The sequence below is a fragment of the Centropristis striata genome, chromosome 2 (genome assembly GCF_030273125.1).
Source record: "Centropristis striata isolate RG_2023a ecotype Rhode Island chromosome 2, C.striata_1.0, whole genome shotgun sequence".
NCBI lineage: Eukaryota > Metazoa > Chordata > Actinopteri > Perciformes > Serranidae > Centropristis > Centropristis striata.
The window spans coordinates 39,157,042-39,180,669 of NC_081518.1; the positions used below are offsets into that span (position 1 = coordinate 39,157,042).

Below are 23,628 nucleotides of genomic sequence, written 5' to 3' on the forward strand. Positions count from 1 at the left end.
GAACGTTTTCTCCTTTTGGATTAAACACAGGAAAAACACATCTTAACAGCCTCTGTCTGCCATTATTTTTCCAGTCAAAAGAGGAAATTGAGACCATCAGACACCATTTAGTTGGTCTGAAACGCTTAGACAAGACTTTGATCAATATGAGATTTTGCAGCCAGGTATTTTTAATCTTTTGGCAGTCTCTGATGGTATTTTCATGACAATTTTGAATATTATTTGAATGTTTAGTCAGTTTCATGCGAAATAATTTACATTTTTTTTTACCTTGCAGTAAAATTAAGGTTTTTTCCCGGAACATTTTTTTTAAAACCACACGTAAACCACACTGCTCTAATACGCAAGCCATGTACTGAAGACATGATGTTAGTGCAAACTAATGTTGATAGGTTATACAAAGGTGAGAGCTGTTCTTCCCCTAGAATTTTGAAGCCTTTTTATAAACCAACATGGGGTCTAGAGTTGTGGGTTGGCTGGTAAATCTGCTGATAAATCTGTCACCTGTGACACGTGGCTGGACTGCCTGAGTGCTGTTATGGTAATGGAAACAAATTCGAGATGCTCGGAGACTACTTATGCTCAGTTTTGTTAAAAAAAAAAGAAAAAAGGATAGTTTGAATCTTTTTAAAAGACTGCAGCAGCGAAACATCCACAGGACAAGGATGGAGTAAGGCTTTACATTGAGACAGAAAATAGCTGGCTGAAATAAACACAAAGAAAAAACTATCTCACTGTTTGAGTGTTTTGGGTTTTTGACCACTGGTGGAGCAGCATTTTGATGAGCGGGACCCAGTTTGTATCTCATGCTCAAACTGCATGTCAGGGCGTGGATGCACACCACAAGCATGTAGATGATGTGTTACATGTTTCAGGGTGGAATCTGTTGGTCGAGTTCGAATTGACACTACAGTATTTTTGGAAGCGGCCCTGTCCATGCAACAGAGCTAAATAATATTGGTGCAAGTGGTGTCTCACAGGAACAGTAGTATGGTAGCAGCAGCTTAGCTAACAGTACATTACTCATAGTTAAACATGTCTGGACATAATCTTGGCTTTTTATGTATGTCTTACAGGCATCTTGTCTCCTATAAATCTTCTCAGTTTTATTACATTTTTAGTTCACTGTCATTTGTTTCTATGTACTTTTAAGAAATGTATTTCAGTAGTTAACAAGACTGAAGCTGGGCTTCACATATACTACACATATTTTTATCTGATATGATGTGTCACTATGTAAAATCAAAGCATGCCATCTTTTACAACACTAGTGATGGAGGTGCTGCTATGGGAACTGACTTTCAGGGAACTGAACGTTGTATATATGGGTTTGTATAATGTAATAATAGTGTGTCTTGTGTTTGGAAAAGCCTAAAAAAACCCAACTGCAAGCATTCTTTTGTTTCTCTCGGGCTACAGTTGTGCGTGTAAGAGCGGTCTGTGCTCATGTTGGTTAAATTATCAGACGTGAGGGAACATGTTTGGGGAAAACAAAAAAATTCAAGCATGATGGTCTTTTTTTTGGGGCGTAATCAGGTGTCCTAGGTGCGGCGATAGTTGTCGTCAACTATGCCACACTACATGGGAAAAAATGACCAATGCCCATTGCCATTTCTATTCTGAGCCAAAACCCTATGTCCTCTGGATCGGGTTATAATCAGTCTTATAGCAAGCATATAGAACTTCTATAACCAAGCTAGGAGTCCTTTAACTCATTGAGGCCTGAAACGCCTGTAAAACCTGAAGTTTTTCTGGAAATTCAACAGAAGTGTCAACGCTTTTACTAAATAACAGATTTTTCAGCCTCTGTAGCAGATAGAAATTAAATTCAAAAAGTATTTGAGAGCTTATACAAATACTACAAAACGACATATCCGCTTTCCAGGCTTCAATGGGTTAAGGCAGAAAATGCTAAAATCCTGTTAGTTAATTATATTTAAAGTGTTCACCATGTTAGGCTAGCATGCTAGCAACAGCTTATTGGAACAGTACAACAAGTACAGGAGACAAGGGATTTTAAATGTAACAAGAATTGTACGTATTTGGTCATAAACCAAAGTATTAGACAAATTCAAAGTTTGATAGCATGTTAGCGCTAAGTGAGCAGCCTCTGGTGTCATGAATGTCTCTACTAAGTTTAATGGCAATTCGTCTTGTAGTTGTTAAGCTATTTCAAACAGCATAAGCTCACTTGTCATTGCAGCAAATGGATAGTTGTTGCTGTTGCAGCTGTGAATATTTTTCACTCTGCATATGAAGAATGACTGTAGAGGAAGTCCTAATCTGGAAAATTTTAAATGTTGACATTTTAGGTATGAATGTATGGGCAGCAGCCGCAGCAAGGCAGGAAAACAGGGTTCTATGACCTCTGTAAAATGAGTCTGTCTGTCGAGAGACCGGTCTCAATAAAACATGACCAACGGATCGATGAGAACAAGCTGCCTTTTATCTGTGGTGGAAAACAGATGAAACATCAGTCTGACAGATAGAGAGAGAGGGAGACAGGCAGAAAAAAGGTTTTAACGGATGAAGTGAAGAAAGAAGCGATGGAAAAAAATGACAAAAAAAGGAAAACCAGGAGTGTCAGACGGAAATAAAAAAAGGAAGGGTGGGTGAGGGTGGGATTTCCTCAGAAGCTTGGGAGAAGTTGACATCACTTCCTTTTCGGTGGAAATATCTCTACATGATACTTGTTAACCAGACTAGTGAGGTATATATATTTTGTTAATGTCAAAGGTCAGTGCGAATGCTTTGAAAATTGACTCACAAAACCTCCCAGATCAGGGTCAGACCTCAGAAACTTTTTATTTTTATTTATTTTTTATTTTATATTTAACCTTTATTTAACCAGGTCGGTCCCACTGAGACACAAAGACCTCTTTTTCAGGGGAAGCCTGGCCAAGACAGCAGCAGGGTTAAAAGTTACAACAATAAGACAGACAGTGCATCATGACAAGAACAGACAATAAAACATGGACGTACAGTAAAATACAAGCAAGCCAGACAACACAGTAAGATAGGCATGGACAGCACAAGATCATGACATCATAAAAAACAAGTGCAAAGGCACTAAATAAATTTGTTGTGTGGCCAATTCCTTCCTGCGTATTTTCTTTTTTATATTTATATCAAATGTGAGTCAGCCTTTACATTATCTCATAATATTCTTTACGAAGTTTGGCTTAGACACAGCTGCAAAGACTACACAGAGGGGACCTAAGTGTACTTGATTTACAAGTTTGTGCAAAGACTCAGCGTCAGAACATGCTGCGTATTGCCTGTGGTTTATGACGGACCTGGATCTGCATCCCATAATATAGCCGGTTAATGTGTTTTTGGAAGGCCACAGTTTGGTCTTGTGCCTGGCTGCCTGTGGTTTGCTAGCCTCTATTGAGAGTCATGCTGCTGCTTTTAAAGTGTTGTTTGTAATGTTGCATGATATTACATTTATCATGGTGGAGGCCATGTCCTGTTTAGCTCAGCTCCATTCTGTAACCCTCATTTATATAGGAGGAGACACACGCTGGGTGTGCCTTTAATCCAAGGAACAAATAATACAGTGGAAGGGAAAACAAAGATATAGGAGTAAATGGTAGTTTTAAGTGAATCGCAGTGAAGGTTTAAATTACAGTTTGGTGAAGCAGTGCACTCTCTAAAACGTGTGCAAGGAAGACAGCAGAGGACATTTTTATTTTAATGAAAAACGGGAGGCTGTATGTCTGCAGCTTCTTAACATAATTAAGGACTTTTCATAATACAGTGAGAAGAAGTATACCTTTTTTTATATCAGCTTTTTAAATTGGTGAATATGTTTTTGTTCAAACTAGGACATTGAACAGCAGATGGTTGGGTGATAGCTGATAATGAGCTGATTCAGTTCACCCAAAACACACCAGGCTGCTCTACTTTGAGGGCTTAAGGGGGAAAAAAAGTTGGTGCAGCACGTTTTGCGTCGCTTAGACCTTAAAAAGCACCCGGTGTGGTCAACCCCCATTGGTTTTTTAGCTTTGTAGAATGTCTGACTAGCTTACCTGCTGTCACGCAAATGTCCCCTATCTGCAAAAAGGCAGCCCAGTTGCATAAATTTACCATGTCACATCCTTAAAAAAACACAAGGCAAGGCAATATGAGGGTGTGAGGAAAAATAAATAAGGTTTTATCAGTAAGTGGAGATAAAATCTGTACTTAGGGAAACACTTAAGGTAGCCTCAGTGGCGACGTATCTTGACTAACAGTATGAAAATGTGCAGAGAGGAGTGCTTTTGGACAGGGAGGCCTGGTGGATACTTTATTTGTCGGTTATTTCTCACCGCATTCATTGCTTCAGACTGGATGATTTGTTTGGATCGTATCTCCCTTGCAGTTTTTCTTCTACTGCATTCATCTGAGAACACACATTTCTCCTCCTGACTTCAGCCTGGCTGACTTTTTCTTTTGCTTGTCATACATTTTTTACTGCCTTGAAAACCCCAGCAACAGTGACTGTGAGCAATATGTGATTGAGCTGAGATGTTAGAATGTAAACTTTAACTGAGCTGTGGGAAGTGACTGTGTGTTTTTGCCCTACATTATAGTGATATATGTATATATAGTTATATATATGCAGTATCTGGCTTTTCACCCTTTCACCATTGGTTGTTTCCGCTGGTGGTATTCAAGATAAAGCTTGTTCTCTTTTCATTGCGGTATTCTCTTTTTTTGTTTGTTTCTTTTTTACCTTTGTCAATTCTGTATTTTATTGCACTTTTTGCACTTTTATGTGAAGCACTTTGGTGCAGCTCAGCCGTCTGTAAATGCGCTATATAAATACATTTGACTTGACTTGACTTGACTCTCAGTAAAAGTCAAATGAATGATAAAAAAGATGTTGCATATTAGTAAACAAAGTGATATAGGTCAGATACAGGTTTCTGAGCTAATTCACATCCAACCAACAATCTCAACCACCCACTGACTCATCAGAGGGCTTTACACCTGTTCTCTGTGTGTGTGTGTGTGTGTGTGTGTGTGTGTGTGTGTGTGTGTGTGTGAGTGTGTGTGTGTGTGTTGGTCCCTTTGAATCAGAGGGAGGAAGACAGCTGTCAAAGCTCACAGTCCCCTGCTAGTTTTGGTGGACAGGTGTGAGGGGGTGGAGTCCGAGGAAAAACTCCCAGCATCCACTTCTGTCATCCACCACTCACACACACACACACACACACACACACACACACACTCACACACATCTACAGTTGGGATTCTCCCGTCATGGAGGGCTTGTGATGTTAGAAAATATGAAGACTTCCGAACTTACCTTGGTGAAGGTTAAGCTCTGTTGTGGCACTTGAGGTCAAAGGTCAGTGTAGTTTCCATGTTTGGAGTGTTGTTTGTAAAGGAAACCTGTTTTTGATGATGTCATGTCATTCCCCTCTTTAGGGCCCTATGTGTCTCTTTTTATTTGACAGGTAGAATTATAGTTCCAGCCATCAAACTTGTGACTTTTATTCCGGAGAAACACTTTTTCCCATGAGAGAAACCCCTGTTTAACCCTGTATCTGTCCTTCTGTGGCCACCTCCCTCTGCTGCTGGATTTAAACAGCTCGACAGTGTTAAATGCAAACATAGAGAAATGCATTTCCTAAATAAGATTTTATAATGACACCTCTGATTAAAAAAATCCCACTCGGAAACTCAGTTTCTCAGCTCTTTCAAGCCTTGTAATTAGAAATGATTACATTACATTAGAGCACCAGTTCTGTGATCTGTTAAACACTTGGAAAAGCAAATTTTCAGTTCAGCCAAATGATTGCTGATTAGTTCATCCTCCTAGGTTAAGAGTGAATTAAGTGAGATCAACTGCTCAATATCAGAACAAATACATGGAAATGTACAGATACTCACAGATACTTGAGAGCTTCTGGTTTAAATCAGGTTATCATTTGTTTTGAGGTGTGTAACATGTCTGCTGTGCTTCTGTGCTGGTCCACTTTGTGATCCTGAAGACCTCGATCTTTCCTGCCTTCTTGGGCTTAGCGGTCCTTCAGTCAGTGAGGAGGACCTGACTAGGTGCACCACCCCTTCACCCCACAAACGTTTGCATGCTTGTGTTTAGTGGTCAGCAGTTAATCAGTTGCAGGAAGTCCGTGACTGTAGCCCCCCATTTGTTTGTTAGAGCAGTGTCACAGATTCTTGCTAAAATGAAGGGCTCCGTCAGGGACCACTCCCAGAGCAGACCTCTGTCACATCTCCCGTCCTCTGAGCAGCTGACTGCAGCTCACTGTTCAGCCTTGGGATTCCTGGATCAGCCACTTGCTGTCGGTGCAAACATTTATGCTGTAACACCATTCATTAGTTATTTTAGACCAGGGATGTAAGATATACAGTACTGGTCAAAAGTTTTAGAACACACCAACTTTTCCAGAATTTAATTGAAAATGATGCAGTATAATGTCTCAGTGTACTCTAAAATTAATGCACATTTGCAACATTTAAAATTCTTTATTGAGCATGATAGTGTTTTGAAAGTAAAAAAAAGATTCAAAATCACATTTTATGTTGGACTAAAGGACTAAAAAAAGACACAAAATGACCAAAAAAAGACACAAAATGACTTAAAAAAGACACAAAATTACAAAAAAAAGACACCAAAAGACACAAAATGACTTAAAAAAGACACAAAATGACCAAAAAAGACACAAAATGACTTACAAAGACATGAAAAGAATTCAAAAATGGACAAAATAGCCCGAGACTCCATAGAGTTAAGTTGTTAACCCATTTCTTGTTCCCTGAAAAAGGCCTTCTTGTATAATTCTGAAATGTACATTATTTTTCAGTTTTTGTTAACCTTACCTTTTTTTTTATTTATCTCTGGCAGTTCACCACTTACCTTTGTACCCTTTCAAGCTGTTCATTTGACTTGAACTGCTTGAATTTCAATAAAAAACTGGAAAAATTGGGGTGTTCTAAAACTTTTGACCGGTAGTGTATATCAGTACTGAAATTTTTTGGCTGATAATACAAAGTCAAATGGCTTTTTATTGACTGAAGTGCAGCATCTACACAATAGGTTGAAGTGACTTCTTAGCTGTATCGACTATTTAATACATTAAGATCTCTGCTTTATCACAACTCTGATTCCAAATGAGTTGGCATGTTGTCTTAAACATAAATAATGCAGTGCAGTCTCATTTTGAATTTGATGCCTGCAACAACTTCCAAAAAGGTTTGGACAGGTTCTTGTTTACAACATTATCTTTTCTTTTAACACCACTCAGTAAACATTTAGCAACTGAGCACGTAATTGTTTTGAAAGCGGAATTCTTTTCCATTCGTATCTTATATACAACTTCAGTTGCTCAACAGTCCGGGGTCTCTGTTGTCGTATTTTTTATTTTGCATTTGTTTTAGTAGGCATCCTTCCTTTTTTGGAAGAGATGTTATACAAAGAATTTAATTTTAGTTCTTAGGAGAAATGCTCTATAAAAGAAAATTGTGAGGGTTTTTTTTAATATACTTTACTACTAAAATAAATAAAGAAGAATGAAGCAGCAGAACTGCTCTTTGTTTTTTGTTGTGTTAACAATAATGATGTAAGTTAGATTTAGTTAGGTCAGAGATGTAAATCAAATAATTACCTTTGCTCACTACATCTTAACCCTTCTCACCCTTAGGTGTGCATTAACCACAGGCTATGGACTTCTTTTTAAAATACAAAAATGTCAAATTAAATGTGAAAAAATTCCATATCGTACACCCCTACTGTAGACATTTTCACACAGAATCCAGTCACACCAGGCACTTCCTCTTGCTCATCTGAGCATGGGGAAAATATTCCTGAGGGACAAAGAATAACTTCCGCTTTCTCTGGCAGAAATAGACATCAGAAATGATGCAAAATAACAAAGTCAGTGAATGATCTCATCCAGTTGTTGTTGGCATCTGGCTAAAGTCCGCCTACTGTTCTACATCTATAGCTGAGTGCAGTCTTCCTCTTTTAGTTTGGCCTGGGATATTATCTGTACATGTCCTTACATGTACAAAAAACTGCAGCAGTGCAGTGCTGTTACATAAGTGTTGTACTGTGTGCAGACTTTAGGGTGTTTTACTTGTTATTCAATGAGGGGGCTTGAGAAAACATCAGAAATAGAGTGTTTAAACCCCAAAAAGACTCATGGTGGGCTGCTCTTGAATACCTCTATGGTTAAAAATCAGTGTGACCTGATGAGAAGTAGTGAAACAGGATCTGAGGCCAAGCGTTTACAGTGAGAGCAATGCACTGCAAAAAAAAGAAAAGTTGGGTGAACTCAAAATTTCAAGGCAACAAACTTCGATAAAATTTTAAGTTGGACAATTAAACTAAATGTTTTAAGTTTTGTTTTTGAGTTTGCTCAACTCTGAATTCAGATTTTTGTCAACTCAACTGTAAGTTGTACTAACTTATAATTTTACATTGTAATAACTTTTAATCCTTACTTCTGCTAACTTATGCAATGTGCTGAATTGGCACGATTGTAGCGCTGCTATGAAATGTCAGCTAATGTTGCGACCACAATTTTGAGTTAGCATTGATACGCTAATGGCTACTCTTGTAGCTGTAACAAGCAGCGCCGCTAGCATCAGTTAGCCGCTAGCATCAGTTAGCCGCTAGCTTTCGCGACTTAATTTCACCGCTTTCCCGCATTTCACAACAAAGAAATAAGAGTTAGCAGAACTATTGTCCCTTGTTGTGAACCCCAACTTAAAGATATAAGTAACAACAACTCAACAAACTTGTTTTTGAGCTGACAACTGGCTTCCTTTGTTGTGCTAACTTACATAATTGCCCTAAATGTCAACAATTTATATTTCCAAGTTTTGCCAACCTAAATCACTGTTTTAGGCCAAAAAATACAAGTTGGCTTTTTTGCAGTGTGGTTTAAAGTTGTTTTTGTGGAAAGGATTTAATGTGGCACATCGCTGGCTATGATTCAGGTGGGGAAGTGGTGACATCAATGTGGCTGTTGTTTGCACACACTGGTCTTGAAACTGTTTGCTATATCTAATTGCTCCCGATCAAACAACTGTTAACTGAAGTGTTGGCTTCAAACCTTAAAGCTATTAGAAAGTATCTGCAGAAAGTCTTTGTCCCTGTAAACATCAGTGTCCAGTTGGCCCCAGGGTGAATGATGTGATGCTTTTCCCGTCACGAAAGCTGCTTTTGCAGAACATCAATAGCATTTTCAGTTGTCATTATCTCTGAGTGAGATTTTAACTTCAGTTCTGCTCTCAGAACCTTTTAAACACACAAACAGCAGTTGTTTGCCGTCGCGGCTCAGCACAGACGGCTTTAGTCAGGACAGTCGGCCATTGATCCGACAGGATTTTCACACCTTCTCAGATTCCCAGAAGGCTTTTGACTGATGTCTAACAGACCTGCTTATGTTTTAGAGCAGGGAATGAAAACATATTATTTTGGAAACATGGTGCGTCTCAGTTTAACAGCTGAATGATCTCGTTGAGAAGTTAAATGGAACTTTAATCACATTGTAGTGAAATGTTTTACTGATTTAAATGTCAATATTTCTCCTGATATCTTCAGTTTTTCACTTTTCAGCCTGCTTTATTTCACTCTTAACACTTTGCTGTTGTGTCTTTCAGGATCCTCACAGTGTTCAACGTTTTCCAGTTTGCCCAGTAGATCCAGCAGTGTCCCCAGTTGTCCCTCCACAGCTCACAGAGACTCTGGCAGCGACATAGAAAGCTTCCTGAACGCAGAGCCGGGATATGACAGCGTCTTCAGAAAGGTCAGTTTTTTACCTGTGTAGCTGGGGTTCAGTGGGAAAGCTTCACCTCCAGGACGAACAGACTGGACTGATGACTGGAGATTTGCTAGTGTTATTACATTTACCAGCTGAGAAAATCCCCAAGTCCACTTATTGAAAATCAATGTTGGGTTTGTTGTGAACAATGGACTGAAGTTATCACAATGTTTATATGAGCAGAGTGGTTTTCTAAATTCCCTGTCTCAGGTGGGAATATTTGGGAGACAGCAAATAATGACAAAATAGTTATTATTAGTAGATAGATGGATAGATAGATAGATAGATAGATAGATAGATAGATAGATAGATAGATAGATAGATAGATACTGAGGTAGCATAAATAAAAACAACAATAGAAAACAAAGCACAGAATAGAACAAGGACACTTAAGAAGTTAAAAAAGAACATCAGTTGGTAGGTTGGCAAGATGATGGTAATAATTAAACTGGTGATATGATGGCAACAATGCTATAGTGACTAGACGGTATATAATAATAATAATAGTACAGTATATAATATATATAATATAATATGTAATAATAGATAATAAACAATATAAAAATAAAATGAAAAATATAAATAAAGTAATTACAAGTAAAATAATATAATATATAATAATAATAATAATAATAATAATAGTAATAATAATAATAATAATAAATAAGGCCGGTATAATAATAATGGTATTATATTACAGTATATAGTAATAACAGTAATGGCAGCAACAGTATATATAATAATAATAATACCAATAATATTAATAACATAGCAAAGTGTCGTGCATAGATTTAGTGCATAGATTTTAGTGCATTTCAGTAATGTTGGTTCTGGCAGAGGTAGATGAATTGTATAGTCTTATTGCAAAAGGAAGGAACGACTTCCTGTATCGTTCCTTGGAGCAGCGGGGTTGTATGAGTCTGTTATTATTATTATTATTAGTAGTAGTAGTAGTAGTAGTAGTATTATAAAGTAATTATAATAATGTATATAATTTCTTTGTATTAACTTAGATTTAGATGTGAATTCAGGGTTCAACAACTTTCACCAAATCCTCTGCTGGCTGCGGTCCAAACATCCAGCTCACTCACACAAAACAGCATGAACATATTCTGTGTTTGCCCCTGCAACCAGCCCTATAGGGATGATATAGTATATATGAAGCTGCTGTTTTGTCAGTGTGCACTTGGCTTTTTATTTATCAGCACCCGAGGCTGAGATGCCAAACATCTACTAAGCATCTTCTTATAAGCCGGCAGCTCTCCGCTGCTGCTGGGGAAGTGCAAGCCGTGGTCCCTGCTGTCACTCTGCTGCTGTTGAAAGTCTGTTTGAAGCCGAGCGCCCTTTGGTTACCGCTGAAATACTTGTATCTCTCGCTTTCTGCAGAGGTGAGCAATTGAAACATGCTCATGGTAATGTGAACCGAGTGTCCTTTTTTGTTGTAAACAACAATGGAAAGATTCTGCGCAGAGAACATCAGCTGCCTGGGAGTATACAGTATGATGCTGAGGGTTAGGAGACGGCAGATAGACGGGGAGGGGCAAAATGTGCCGTGGAGTCCGTAAGCTTTGATTCCACACAAAGAGCGCAGCAGCTAAATTCAGCTTCAGTGAGAGAGGATTAATGTCTTCACTGCTCTCTGTAGGGGAATTCTCGTTCGTTTGCAGGATACAATACTGTACAGTTTCATAACTCTACCGTCAAAGCATTGATCCCAGTATCATGTCAGCATGGGTCATGTCCATGTGCCCCTGGGCAAGGAAGTGTAACATAAAATGCTTATTATATGTAGCGTATGACCGTATGAGCATAAAATATCAAATAAGGTTCAAACACTGAATCCTTCTCCTAGATCTAAAGCTGAAGTCATGTGACTCACAAACTCACCCTGCAGTCACATGCACCCTGGACATACACACACACACACACACACACACACACACACACACACACACACACACGTGTTCTCTCGCTCCCACAGGAAGTCGTGTCCGCAGCATAAAGCAGATCTTTCATTCCCAGCTCTCCAACAGAAGCAGCTCTATGCTCGGTGCTCTCACTGCAGCTGGCAGCACAATAGGCCCAGTTAAAGCTCACACCTACAAATTAGCTCTGCATGGACCATCCCATACCTGTGTGTGTCCATGCAGGAGCCTTTTCCCACCAAAGACTGTTTACTAATACTGTTTGTTTTCATGGCGTTATCGTTGCTTATAATAAAGATAGATATCGTTAGCCTCATAGCATATTTGCCTAAGTCATATTTGAACGTTTTCGGGAAACAAGAAAAAACACAATTTTTAGTAAGCCCATTGGTATTTTTAATTGATATTGTAACAGTAAGTTCAAATAGAAATGTGAACAAGTTTGCATAAAAAATTAAACACATCGATTTCATAACAGATAAAAGTGACTTAGGCAGAATATGCCCTGACTAAGGCAATTTTTCTCTTACATATAAATAATGTAGTTTGGTTTGTCAAGGAGTCAAGGAGACGACTAAGGCAGAAAGTGATTTTGGACTCTAACATGTGTTCTGATAGGTTGAGAACATAGGCAATAAGGCAGAAAGATGCAGGAGTGGCAGGAGAGTAAAGTTAAGGCAGATATCACAATTTGGCCAAAAAATGACTTAGGCAATTATGCTATGAGGCTAAGGATATGTAGATGTGTAAGAGATATGTAGAACCAGTCAAGTACATTACAAGGAGTTCCTGCAAATGTCTGGCTTCTCTGCTCTAAATTTAGCATTTTCTTATTATCAACTACTGACTAACTGTCTCGCTGTAATACATCTGTTTTGTTTGAATCGCAGCCCCGTAACGATGATGAAAAGACTGTATATATTACATAACATTTTCCTGGGAAAGGTTTCTTTTCACAAGGTTGCCATCATTTATTGGTGTTTGTTTTAATGTCAGCGTTGCTATAAAGTGGCTCTGGCTCATTATCCCTAAGCCTTGCCATTTGGTCCTCATTATATCCCATTCCTGTGGGTTAAATAGCTCTCCAGCATTCCCTTAATTCATCGCATGCTTCAGTAAAGAAATGCTGATGGATATACAACATGATAGGCTAGCTAATTAACAATAATTTCAAGGACATCTGTTCTGTTCTCTTCTACTGTGTTCTATTCTGTTGTCTACTATTTAGTATTCTATTCATTTCTATTCTATCATTTTCTTTTCCCTCCTTTTATTCTACTCTGTTGTATTTAATTAATGTTTGTCATATCCGATGCTGCTGTATTCTGTTCTGTTCTTTCTACTTCTTTCTACTGTTTTCTATTGAACTGTGTTCTATTCCATTTAATATAATTTCTGGATTATTCTACTCTGTACTGTTATTCTATTATTCTGTTCTTTCCTTTGCTACTGCATTCTATTCTGTTATGTTCTCTTTATTTCTATTCTATTATATCCTGCTTCTGTTCTACTTTATTCTATTCTATCCTGTCCTGTTGTCTTCTAATCTATTCTGTTCTACTGTATTCTATTCTGCTCTGTTCTTTTCTATTCTATCACCTATCTGCTATACTGTACTCTATTCTGTTGTATTCTATTTCTTTCTACTGTGTTCTATTATATTCAGTTCTTCTCTTCTCTTCTCTTCTCTTCTCTTCTCTTCTCTTCTCTTCTCTTCTCTTCTCTTCTCTTCTCTTCTCTTCTCTTCTCTTCTCTTCTCTTCTCTTCTCTTCTCTTCTGCTTCTGTACTACTTTATTCTATCCTGTTCTTCTTTTATCCTGTTCTTCTTCTCTTCTCTTCTCTTCTCTTCTCTTCTCTTCTCTTCTCTTCTCTTCTCTTCTCTTCTCTTCTCTTCTCTTCTCTTCTCTTCTCTTCTCTTCTCTTCTGCTTCTGTACTACTTTATTCTATCCTGTTCTTCTTTTATCCTGTTCCTCTTCTCTTCTCTTCTCTTCTCTTCTCTTCGCTTCTCTTCTCTTCTCTTCTCTTCTCTTCTCTTCTCTTCTCTTCTCTACTCTACTCTACTCTACTCTACTCTACTCTACTCTACTCTACTCTACACTACTCTACTCTACTCCATTGCAGTACATTATTAATTAATCTATATAACTGGTAAAATCATATATTTTAAGTATTCCCCTGTTACTGTAGTTAGATGACCCAAAGGTAATTTCCTGTGTTTGGGGGTTAAGGGTTCCTCTTCCTGTGTTGCTCTGTGAGCGGAGCATGGCCCTAACACTGCTGCTGGTCTTGTTCTTTCCACTGGAGTGCTGCTTGATTAAATGTGGGATGTAAGTGAATGCTTAAGAGAAAGCAGCGACTTTTACACACCTCTGGTGCCAGAAATAATAAATCAATCAGCATTTCATTTGAGTTTGCCTTGAGTTCTTTCAGTTTTTTAATTAATGAAGCTGTTCTTGTGGCTCATGATGAACTGTTACTTTTAGATGGTACTTCTTTTACTTTGACATTTCCTCATTAGCACATGTTGTTGGGCCGTGAGGCTTTTCAATGACAATAATATATATATATTTCTCGGACGTCTACAGAACGATGAGCGAGTGACAGGAGGAGACAGCGCCAGCGAGGTTTCCGTCTCCTGTTCCTCCACAGACGACACCGCCAGCGTCGGTCCAACCAGCTCCAGTCCCGAGGGCAGCCAGGGCCTGGAATGCAGGTGGAGCCCAGAAGAGGGCATCCAGACTGGGGCTACTGTCACTGCAGGACCGGACAGTGGTGGTGGTGGCGGCGGTGGAGGAGGAGGAGGAGCGGGAGAAGCTGAAGAAGAAGCCAAAGACAGAGTGACGGAGGTGCTGCGGCGCTCCTGCCTCCGGAACAGCATCCGCTCCCTGTCGCCTCTTCGCCGCCACAGCTGGGGTCCTGGAAAGAACAACGGAGGAGACGCAGAGATGAACCAGAGGAGGTGAGACTGGAAGGGAAACCAGATTATATTACATTCTTAACCCATTGAAGCCTGGAAAGCGGATAAGTCGTTTTGTAGTATTTGTATAAGCTCTCAAATACTTTTTGAATTTCATTTCTATCTGCTACAGAGGCTGAAAAATCTATTATATAGTAGAAGCGTTGACACTTCTGTTGAATTTCCAGAAAAACTTCAGGTTTTAGGGGCTTATTTTAAAATTGCCCAGAGGTTTTACAGGCGTTTCAGGCGTCAATGGGTTAAAGATGAATAGTTTTAATTACATTGTGGACAGAGTTGCATTGAAAGAGAGAGAGGAAAAGTTACTCCTTTGTCCTTGACATTAGCTGCTGCAGTGAGTCTGGTGTTAGTCAGTAGATGTCAGTCGGCCTGATGTGTGCAGATGTCAGTATTATTAGAGCTTGTTGATGTCGCTCCCTCTGTGCCATGTTGAGTGTTTCCTCCTCCTGCTGCGAGCAGCTGTGTTGCCATTTGTCTGGTGTTGGTAGAGCGCTCTCAAAATTGTACACACACAGTTGCATACACACAAAGACTCAGAGAAAAAACAAAACAGCGACATCATCATTTGACACGTATTACTTCACACTCACAATGACACTTTAACAACACTAACGCAGAGCACGCTAAAAACAAGACCTTGACATCTATTTTGTCCTCTGTGCTAGAACAGTGCCTTGTCATGGACTGTCTGCCGAGTAGTTGCCAAGCAATAAAAAAGCCTGTGCCACTATGTTGGAAAAAAAAAACTGCTTTAGACTTTTATCAGCTGCTATTTTTATAACATCCAGGTTAGACACAAACAACCAACTTCCTCTAGTCTTTCTGTACCGTGAAACAAATAACATTGTTTTTTACCAGAGGTGCTCTTTATACACAGAGGTGAGTCCAGGGAGTGTCCTGGGGTGGCACTGTCTCCTAAATTCTGATTGGCCGCCACATTATCCTAAACTATGATTGGCTGATCTGCTCATTCAGAGGTGGGACTTTAATTCCAACCATCTGCTTGAGGAGTAAACTGGACTTAGGAGTTACTGAGGAGTATCTTGAAGAAGAGGCATTTCTCAGAAGTAGACATTGAAACGCTGATGTCCCAGGTGCAATAGAACCAATTGGTTTTGTTTGGCAGCCTAAAAGCGGCATCAAAGGGAGTCGAACAAATGCAGTGTGGAAGGAAATCACTGCTGCGATCAACAGTGTAGCATTGGGAAAAATGGTCATACTTAAAACTGGCCACCGGGTTGCAGCCCTTAGGCACAGCACCACTTAAATTGTCCCAGACAGAGGAGCCTGTGGCAGCGCTTATTGGAAATGTTTCCACACCATTTTGACACTTTAAAAAAAACAAACCACACCACAGAGTTTTATCCGCTCCAGGCATCACCTTCGGATGGTGATACAACAGTCTATTCTCAATTCTTCAACTCAGACATGTGGACTTTATGCTGACTAAAACGTGCGTACATTACGTGAGATTTATTTGTAACATCTGCTCACGTCCAAATTAATAAATGCAGAGCCTTCCATAGAAATGACTGTAAATTCACTTTTCTGACATACGATCATTTCATAAATGAAGGCTACGATCACTTTGTCCTGCCTGGATTTCCTCTTTACAATTTAGTCACATTTTAAAGGAATAGTTTGACATTTAGGGGAATTTACTCTCTTCCAGCTTCCCTCTACCAGGCTCACTAATTAGTTATATCTTGTGCGTTAAATCTATACAAACAGGGGCGTCCCGGTGGCTCACACTAGTAGAGCGCTTGCCATGTAGGCTGAGGCCTTGCTGCGGCGGAGCCGGGTTTGAATCCGGCCTGAGCTCCCTTTGCCGCATGTCTTCCCCTCTGTCACCCCCTTTCACTCTGTCACTGTCAATAAAGCATAAAAATGCCTAAAAAATAATCTTTAAAAAAAAAAAAAATTATACAGTGTAAAAATGACAGTTAGTGGCTTTATGGGGGGTTATATTTGCAGATTTGTGGATCCATTTATAGTAGTATTGTCTTTGTACTTCTTTCTACTGAAAGTAGGTTGCAAAGCATTGTATTCTGTTTTTATTATTATTATTTTTTTACAGTGTCCCAACTTTAAAAAAAAAAAATCAGAGTTCTATCAATCTTCTCATCTAACTCACAGCAATATGTGCATGTAGAACTATTTCTTTAAGACCTTTATTCTGAAGAAAGTCCTTTGTTATCACTCCTCCGACATGGTGGCCTGTGCCTCAGAGCTTTATACACACACAGTAGCTCCCACAGGTATCCAACCAACTAAAAAGATTATGGTTCCATCAGCAAATAAAGTGGTTCATTCATTCAATCATTATGTTCATATTGACCTGCCATCCCCTCATATCCCGACTCATCTCACCCCATCATCCACCACTCCCCGTCTCTCTCTCTCATCCATCACCTTCAGCTCCATCCGTAGCCCTGGTGAGGGGAAGCCGACCTTTCACAGGAGAAGGTACTAATAAATCACATTCATCAATTCATGTGATGTAAAGATTGACTTGTTGCTAGGTGACGTGAAATGGTATATTCATGTAGTGTGGCGCTCCCACTTTTTAATGTATGCTTGCATAACTGTTGCTGTATTGTGCTCCATCCCTGCAGGCAACTGCTCTGAGTAATGTTGCTCTCTTTTCACCCGTTGGAATGTGCAAGAAATACTGTGGCAAATAGATGGTTGAGGCACACTGGTGTTTTGTATTGCAGTGGTAATAACAAGCAGCCACTGGGACACAGGGGAGGCTCAGAGGACTGTATTGGCCAGAGATTGAGAACTGAGGATTTGTGTGTGTGGTGTATTAAGTTCTTGTCAGGGATTTTTCAGGAGGATAAAGGCATCAGAGGTGTTTCGGTGATGACGGTGTGACACAGGAATAAAAACAGGACGTAAGTAGTTGCCTGGCTACGCTGATGTGTACAAACAGACATCATATGAATACAGAATCTGAAGGCAACGGAATCGGAAGTGTTCTGGTTTATGTTTGTAGTCTAATCAGTAGTAGTGCTATTGACCAATCATGTTTGAACAGGCTTAGATAGATGGATGGATGGATAGATGGATAGATAGATAGATAGATAGATAGATGGATAGATAGATGGATAGATGGATAGATAGATGGATAGATGGATAGATGGATAGATAGATAGATGGATAGATAGATAGATAGACTTCATTTATCCCAAGCTGGGAAATTACAGTGTAGCAGCAGCATTACACACAGAGACAATGACAACACAATTAAATAAAAAGAACAACCAAGGCATACTTCAAGCAATAAAATATAAAAATACAATAAAATACAATAAAAAATAAAGTGTCTAAAGAAGGAGTATGTATTAAGGAGTAGAATAGAATTCCAGTACAGAATAAATATGAATATACAGTATAAAAATGTTGGTGCTATGAAACAAATAAGGTGCAATGAACAGTGTGCATAAAAAACACATAAAGTGCATAGACAGTATGTAATGAACCAGACTATTATTTGTTATTGTACAGTGTGATGGCATGTGGCAGGAAAGATTTTTTGTATCTGTCCCTATGACAGCGGAGCTGGAGCAGCCTGTGAGAGAAGGTGCTCTGCTGTCTTTCTACTGTGTGATGGAGAGAGTGCTGATCATTGTCCATGATGGACAGCAGTTTGTTCAGTGTTCTCCTCTCCACCACAGTCTCAAAAGTCTCCAGCCTGAGACCAAGTACAGACCCAGCCTTCTTGATAATTTTATCAAGTCTGTTGGTGTCGCCGGCTCTGATGCTGCTGCCCCAACACACAGCAGCAAAGAAAATGGCGCTGGCAACAACAGACTGGTAGAAGATCTCCCACATCTTGCTGCACACATTGATATATAATGTGAGCTCAACTTTTCTGTGTGCTCTGCGTCATAATCTGTCCTTTTACCTGAGCCACCGCAATTCAAGAAATAAGATGTACCAATCACGCCATAGTAGACAACATAAATGACCAATCGGCTATTGTGTTGTAGATAATGACATAAAATACAGGCTGCTGCTTGCCAAGCAGTAATGCTGGCTCCTGGAGGAAACAGCGCTAGCATTAATACAGAAAAAGGACCCATAAGTGAAGTTATTACTGAAATAGATGCAATTACACACATTAAAAACTGAACAGGAGTATGAACGTTTTCACAGTTTTTCCAGCTGGATTTGCCACAACTTAAATTCACCTAAATTGCATGATATTTATCTCATTTAGCAATGTTTTTATTGCCAGATCGATCAATCAAATCAAAATTCATTTTTTTATCCCAAAGGGGAAATTCAGTTAATCTATTAGCTCGTCTGTAGATTATTGAAGAATTATACAGAAAAATTGGGTAAACTTAGAGAGCTACCAGACTTTGCTGCTCCTCCATGAAGCACATTCCGTAATAATGGGTATTGGGTATATATAATGGGTAAGGCATGACCCACCCACCGCCTTCACTGGCATAGGAATAAAACTACCACTTACCATGTATCCACTTAACAGCATGATGGTACGCTGATTGGCTGAAGGCGTTTTTTATTCAAGGCAAGTACTCCCGGGGAAAGGAAGTTCTGTATTTGAGTGGCATCTAGAGCACGCCCCATAGTTATAAATCCAAGCTAAAGAAGCTTGGATTTCTTCCTTGCCTGCAACTAAATCACTGTCAAATCAAATGACAGGGCTAGATGCAAGACAAACAACAGATTTTACAAACTGCAAACTCAGCTTTCTATTCTAATACACTGTAAAACCCAATGTTGCTTGTTTGTTATTATAACTAATTTTTCCTTTTCAATACAACAAATATTTGTGCAAAAAGTAATTTTAACTTAAAATATTAGGTCAAATAGCAAGATTCATTTGAGTTAACTACATTGTCTTTGTTGTCTCGACATAAAATTATTTCGCAGCACGGAAACTCAAATATTTAAGTTGAAACAAAAGTTGGGTTTTACAGTGTACTGCATGCACTGATTTATTGCTTTAATCAACTACATTTACCATCAATACTGATTGGACATCCACATAAAAGGTGGTCTCATCACTGATGCAGATATATCTGTAAAAAGTTAATAATGGCCAATAATATCAGCCTCTGTATCTGTAGGGCCCTAATTTAGACATGGTTCTTATGGTCAGACACCACTTCTTCAACATCAGGCCATTCATTCTTTCACAGCAGAAAGCAGTGGCTCTTACAGCAGTGGCTTTAATGGCATTAATAATACCTCTGCTTTTCTGACAGCATTGCATTCGTGAGAAACTGCTTAGATTCAAGTTTGTTTCCTGTGTGCATGTAAAATTACCACAACACTGCAGGAGGAAATGAACTTGAACCCATTACAGTGTTTATGCTTGCTAATGTGAAATCTACTGTACATACTTGGAGCAGTAGCCCTAGAACCTTTATAATCTCTTCAGACAAAGGTTATAATAGTTTTGGATTTTTCATTAGTTTTAGTTTTAATTTTGTTGTGAATTTTTGTTTTCAAATTCAGTTAGTTTTAGTTAGTTTTAGAGTGAGTTTGCTAGTTTTAGTTTAGTTTTTATTTTTTGAAAATGCTTAGTTTTAGTTTAGTTTTTATTAGTTTTAGTGTTTTTTTGTTATGGGCTATATGTTGGGTGCCAGATTCAAAGTGGTCATAATAAATTTTGCGTTTATTTCCTTTGGTTTATCCATCTCAGCCCCAATAAGGTTATTAACTCTTACAGTTCCAGGTGTTTTGAATTTTGGTTCGAGTGTAGACATCCCAGTCTCAGTAAACATATTTACCATGTGTTGCATGTTCAAATAGAAACACTGAATTATGAATGAAAAAAGTTGACAAAAACGAAAACTAAGGACATTTTCACTATAATTTTAGTTAGTTTTAGTTATTTTTGTAACCACACAATACAGTTTCAGTTAGTTATCGTTTTTTTAAAAACTCTAGTTTTTATTTTTATTTCCGTCAACGAAAATGTTTTTTCAATTCTAGTTTTCGTTATTTTGTTAGTTTTCGTTAACTATAATAACCTTGCTTCAGACCTCCCTAATACTTCCTTTTCACATCATCCTCATCTGCTTCACTGTTACTCTGCCATACTTGCTTCCCATCACTCCTCTTTATCTCCATCTCCAGTCTTCTCCTCACTAACCCCTCCACCTCACACTCACACCCCAGCTGGTGCCCTCCTGACGCTCTGCATAGCCACAGTGTGGAAGTAGATAGTTCCCTCAGGTACAGTGTGTTTGTGTGATGTTTTCTTCTTCATGCTAAGAGCACATGACCTTCTTTGAATTTACATGCTGCTTGATTTGCATTTTATCGTTGCGGGCGTCATTGTCTGTGTGCATGTGTGTGTTTATGAGTGTGTGAATGCCCTGCCCAGTCAGTCACTAGCATTCTACAGCAGCAGCTGCTGGATTTATTCATGTTCCAGTGCTGAGGACCTTGTGGCTCTGTACGATAGTATGTAATAATCCTGACAGGAAGCCGGCCTTAATATGACAGATATAGTCATCTACATTCACATCCCTGAGGATAGGTGAGTGCTGTTCCATGCTGGTCACTGATAATCACAGAGTCATGATTCTTTTGGTCCAGTTTAGGTTAGTGATGTTTGAATGTGTTGGACTGATGATTTGCTGGATAATGGAGTGCCATACGGACCCAGGAGCTGGAGATAAGAGAGATTTACTGCTGGAGCTTTAACTATCGCAGAGTATGTCCTGAAGCGGATAGAGCTGCGGCCGCGTAGCATAGCTCATCCTGAAATGTAGCTGTAGTTTTCCTCTCCATAATCATTGCATTGGATTTTTCAGGGCCTCTTATTTCCAGTCATAGATCGATGTAATTGGGTTTGTAAATCACAGCTGCAGAGCTCTCCACGCTGATGCTGATGTTGGAAGACATTTGCTGCTGCTTCAGCTGTAAATCTGCTCCGGAGCTCAGTGATAACTCAGCTGGCTAAACACTGTGCAGGAACAGCTGTGTGTGTGTGTGTGTGTGTTGTGTGTGTGTGTGTGTTGTGTGTGTGTGTGTGTGTGTGTGTGTGTGTGTTGTGTGTGTGTGTGTGTGTGTGTGTGTTGTGTGTTGTGTGTTGTGTGTCTGTCTGTCAACAGGTGCATGTGTGCATTTGTGTGTGTGTGTGTGTGTTGCAGCTGTGTGTTACCAGAAAGCTATGATGAATAGTCCAGAGAGGCAAGTGGGGCGTATGTGTGCTGCTCAGTCATTCCTCCTTCTTTAAGGTCACCTATGCCTTCTGTTTGTCCCTACAGCTACAGTCTGGAGGGGCTCAGTGGGACCCAGGAAGAGCTGAGGGGCCCCACTACTCAAGGGCCCCGAATCCTGGAGCCCTCAAGAATACCACAGCATGACAGCGATGACAGGGGCTCGCTGGTTTCTCTGACGGAGGAGCAGGAGGTGCTGGGGGAGCGTGGCAGACTACATGACCCGGTCAGCTAACACACACACACACACACACACACACACACACACACATGATTATATTTGTCCTTTAGATGTCATATCTTCACACTGTCACGCAGTCAGCCTGTGGGATTCTCAAAAACGTCCTAAGCCTAAATCGCATGAGAGGCAAAATGGATTTGTAAAGCTTGTACATAAACAAGAGTTATAAACAGTCTGGGGAACTTTGTCAGTTTGGGGATTAGTAAGAATTAATAAACATCACTTTCCTCAGGCGGCTTCACTCTGCTCTCATTGAATTCAAAACAAATTGTGCACACAACTTCACCAGTCATTTGTGTAGTTTCCCTTTTTCAGTTTACCGTTCCTGTTTCCACTTTAGTGACCGTAATGTTTTATTCCACGTAATCTCTGCCTGCTTTACCGTCCTTTTATTTTACATTGTCACGCACTGTGTTTGACTCTCTTGTCTCTTCTTTCCCCTAGAAATCAAGGCGGTATCGGCCTCTGAGAAACAGCTGTCCTCCCATGTCCCTGCCCCTCACCAAGTCTGTATCCATGCTCGCCATCAGCCAGAGAGACATTGATGGTGAGTGACAAGTCGTGAGGCTGCTTTTCTTTTTTTAACCCTCAGTGATCACATTAGAATTACAGATCCAGATCATGGCCAGCACGGTACCTACAACACTGACCATCCCTGGCCTCTTTACCTATAAATTCCCTTTCTATTATCCTGCCTTTAATCTATAATACATTCAAATTACAAGTGGAGCATTCTAAATGAGCCATAAAGAGGTAAATCTTAGTTTACTTCACATTCTCCTATTTCTAAGCTCTGAAGTTCCAGCGTGCAGAGAGGCAGTAAAAATAATAAAAATGTGGATTTCATCATGCATTAAATTGTTTTTAAATCAGCCATTGTATTGATGGAGAAAAAGCTAGATGTGTAGATAGAACTAATCGAGGTAGATGAGGTGAGGAAGTTAATGTGTTTTTCTCAGTAAATACAATAGAAAGGTGGTTGAATAAAATATACCCATTGTCTCACATATTTATTGGCCTGACACACACTTGGTCCCACCTACACAGCTGTTTTCACTTATCTACCTAATTACACCTGGTATGAGGACTGTGTGTGTGTTTGACATCACATGCTAACAGACTCTGTGCTGCAGTACATACTCAATCAATATGTACTGCTTACTGCGTTAAATTAACCAATAAGTGTGCCATTACCAGCAGGCTGATCACACTAAAGTAAACTGGAGGAATATGTCTTCTCTGCTACACAATAACTGTATCAGTCACAACATTTGTAATGATTTTATCCAACTGGTTGATTATTTAAACTCTCCTCACAGTCTGTCATTGTCTGAAGAGACTTAATATATTTTGGGGTGAGTATGTACAGTAAGCTCATGTGTCATTCTCAGGAATTCTTGCTAATACAGTATACATCCGGTTATTTCTCACAAATACTCAATCCATATTATGTGCCGTTAGAATGCATCACATACTCAATTTGACATCAAACTCAC

At 39.4% G+C, this 23,628-nt stretch overlaps 1 protein-coding gene across 7 annotated transcripts in view; it reads left to right on the forward strand.

Annotated features, from left to right (window-relative positions):
• Positions 1–23,628, forward strand: part of LOC131985749 (A-kinase anchor protein 13) — a 150,411-nt gene that overhangs the window by 77,625 nt on the left and 49,158 nt on the right. For 5 of the 7 annotated variants that reach the window (XM_059350857.1, XM_059350855.1, XM_059350859.1 and 2 more), the window contains exons 11-15: positions 9,616–9,761; positions 14,289–14,662; positions 17,099–17,146; positions 21,940–22,117; positions 22,577–22,679. In XM_059350857.1, the coding sequence (XP_059206840.1) occupies positions 9,616–9,761; positions 14,289–14,662; positions 17,099–17,146; positions 21,940–22,117; positions 22,577–22,679 (849 nt within the window). The remainder of the gene's footprint in view (positions 1–9,615; positions 9,762–14,288; positions 14,663–17,098; positions 17,147–21,939; positions 22,118–22,576; positions 22,680–23,628) is intronic. The other 2 variants (XM_059350861.1, XM_059350860.1) reach the window with 1 other exon arrangement.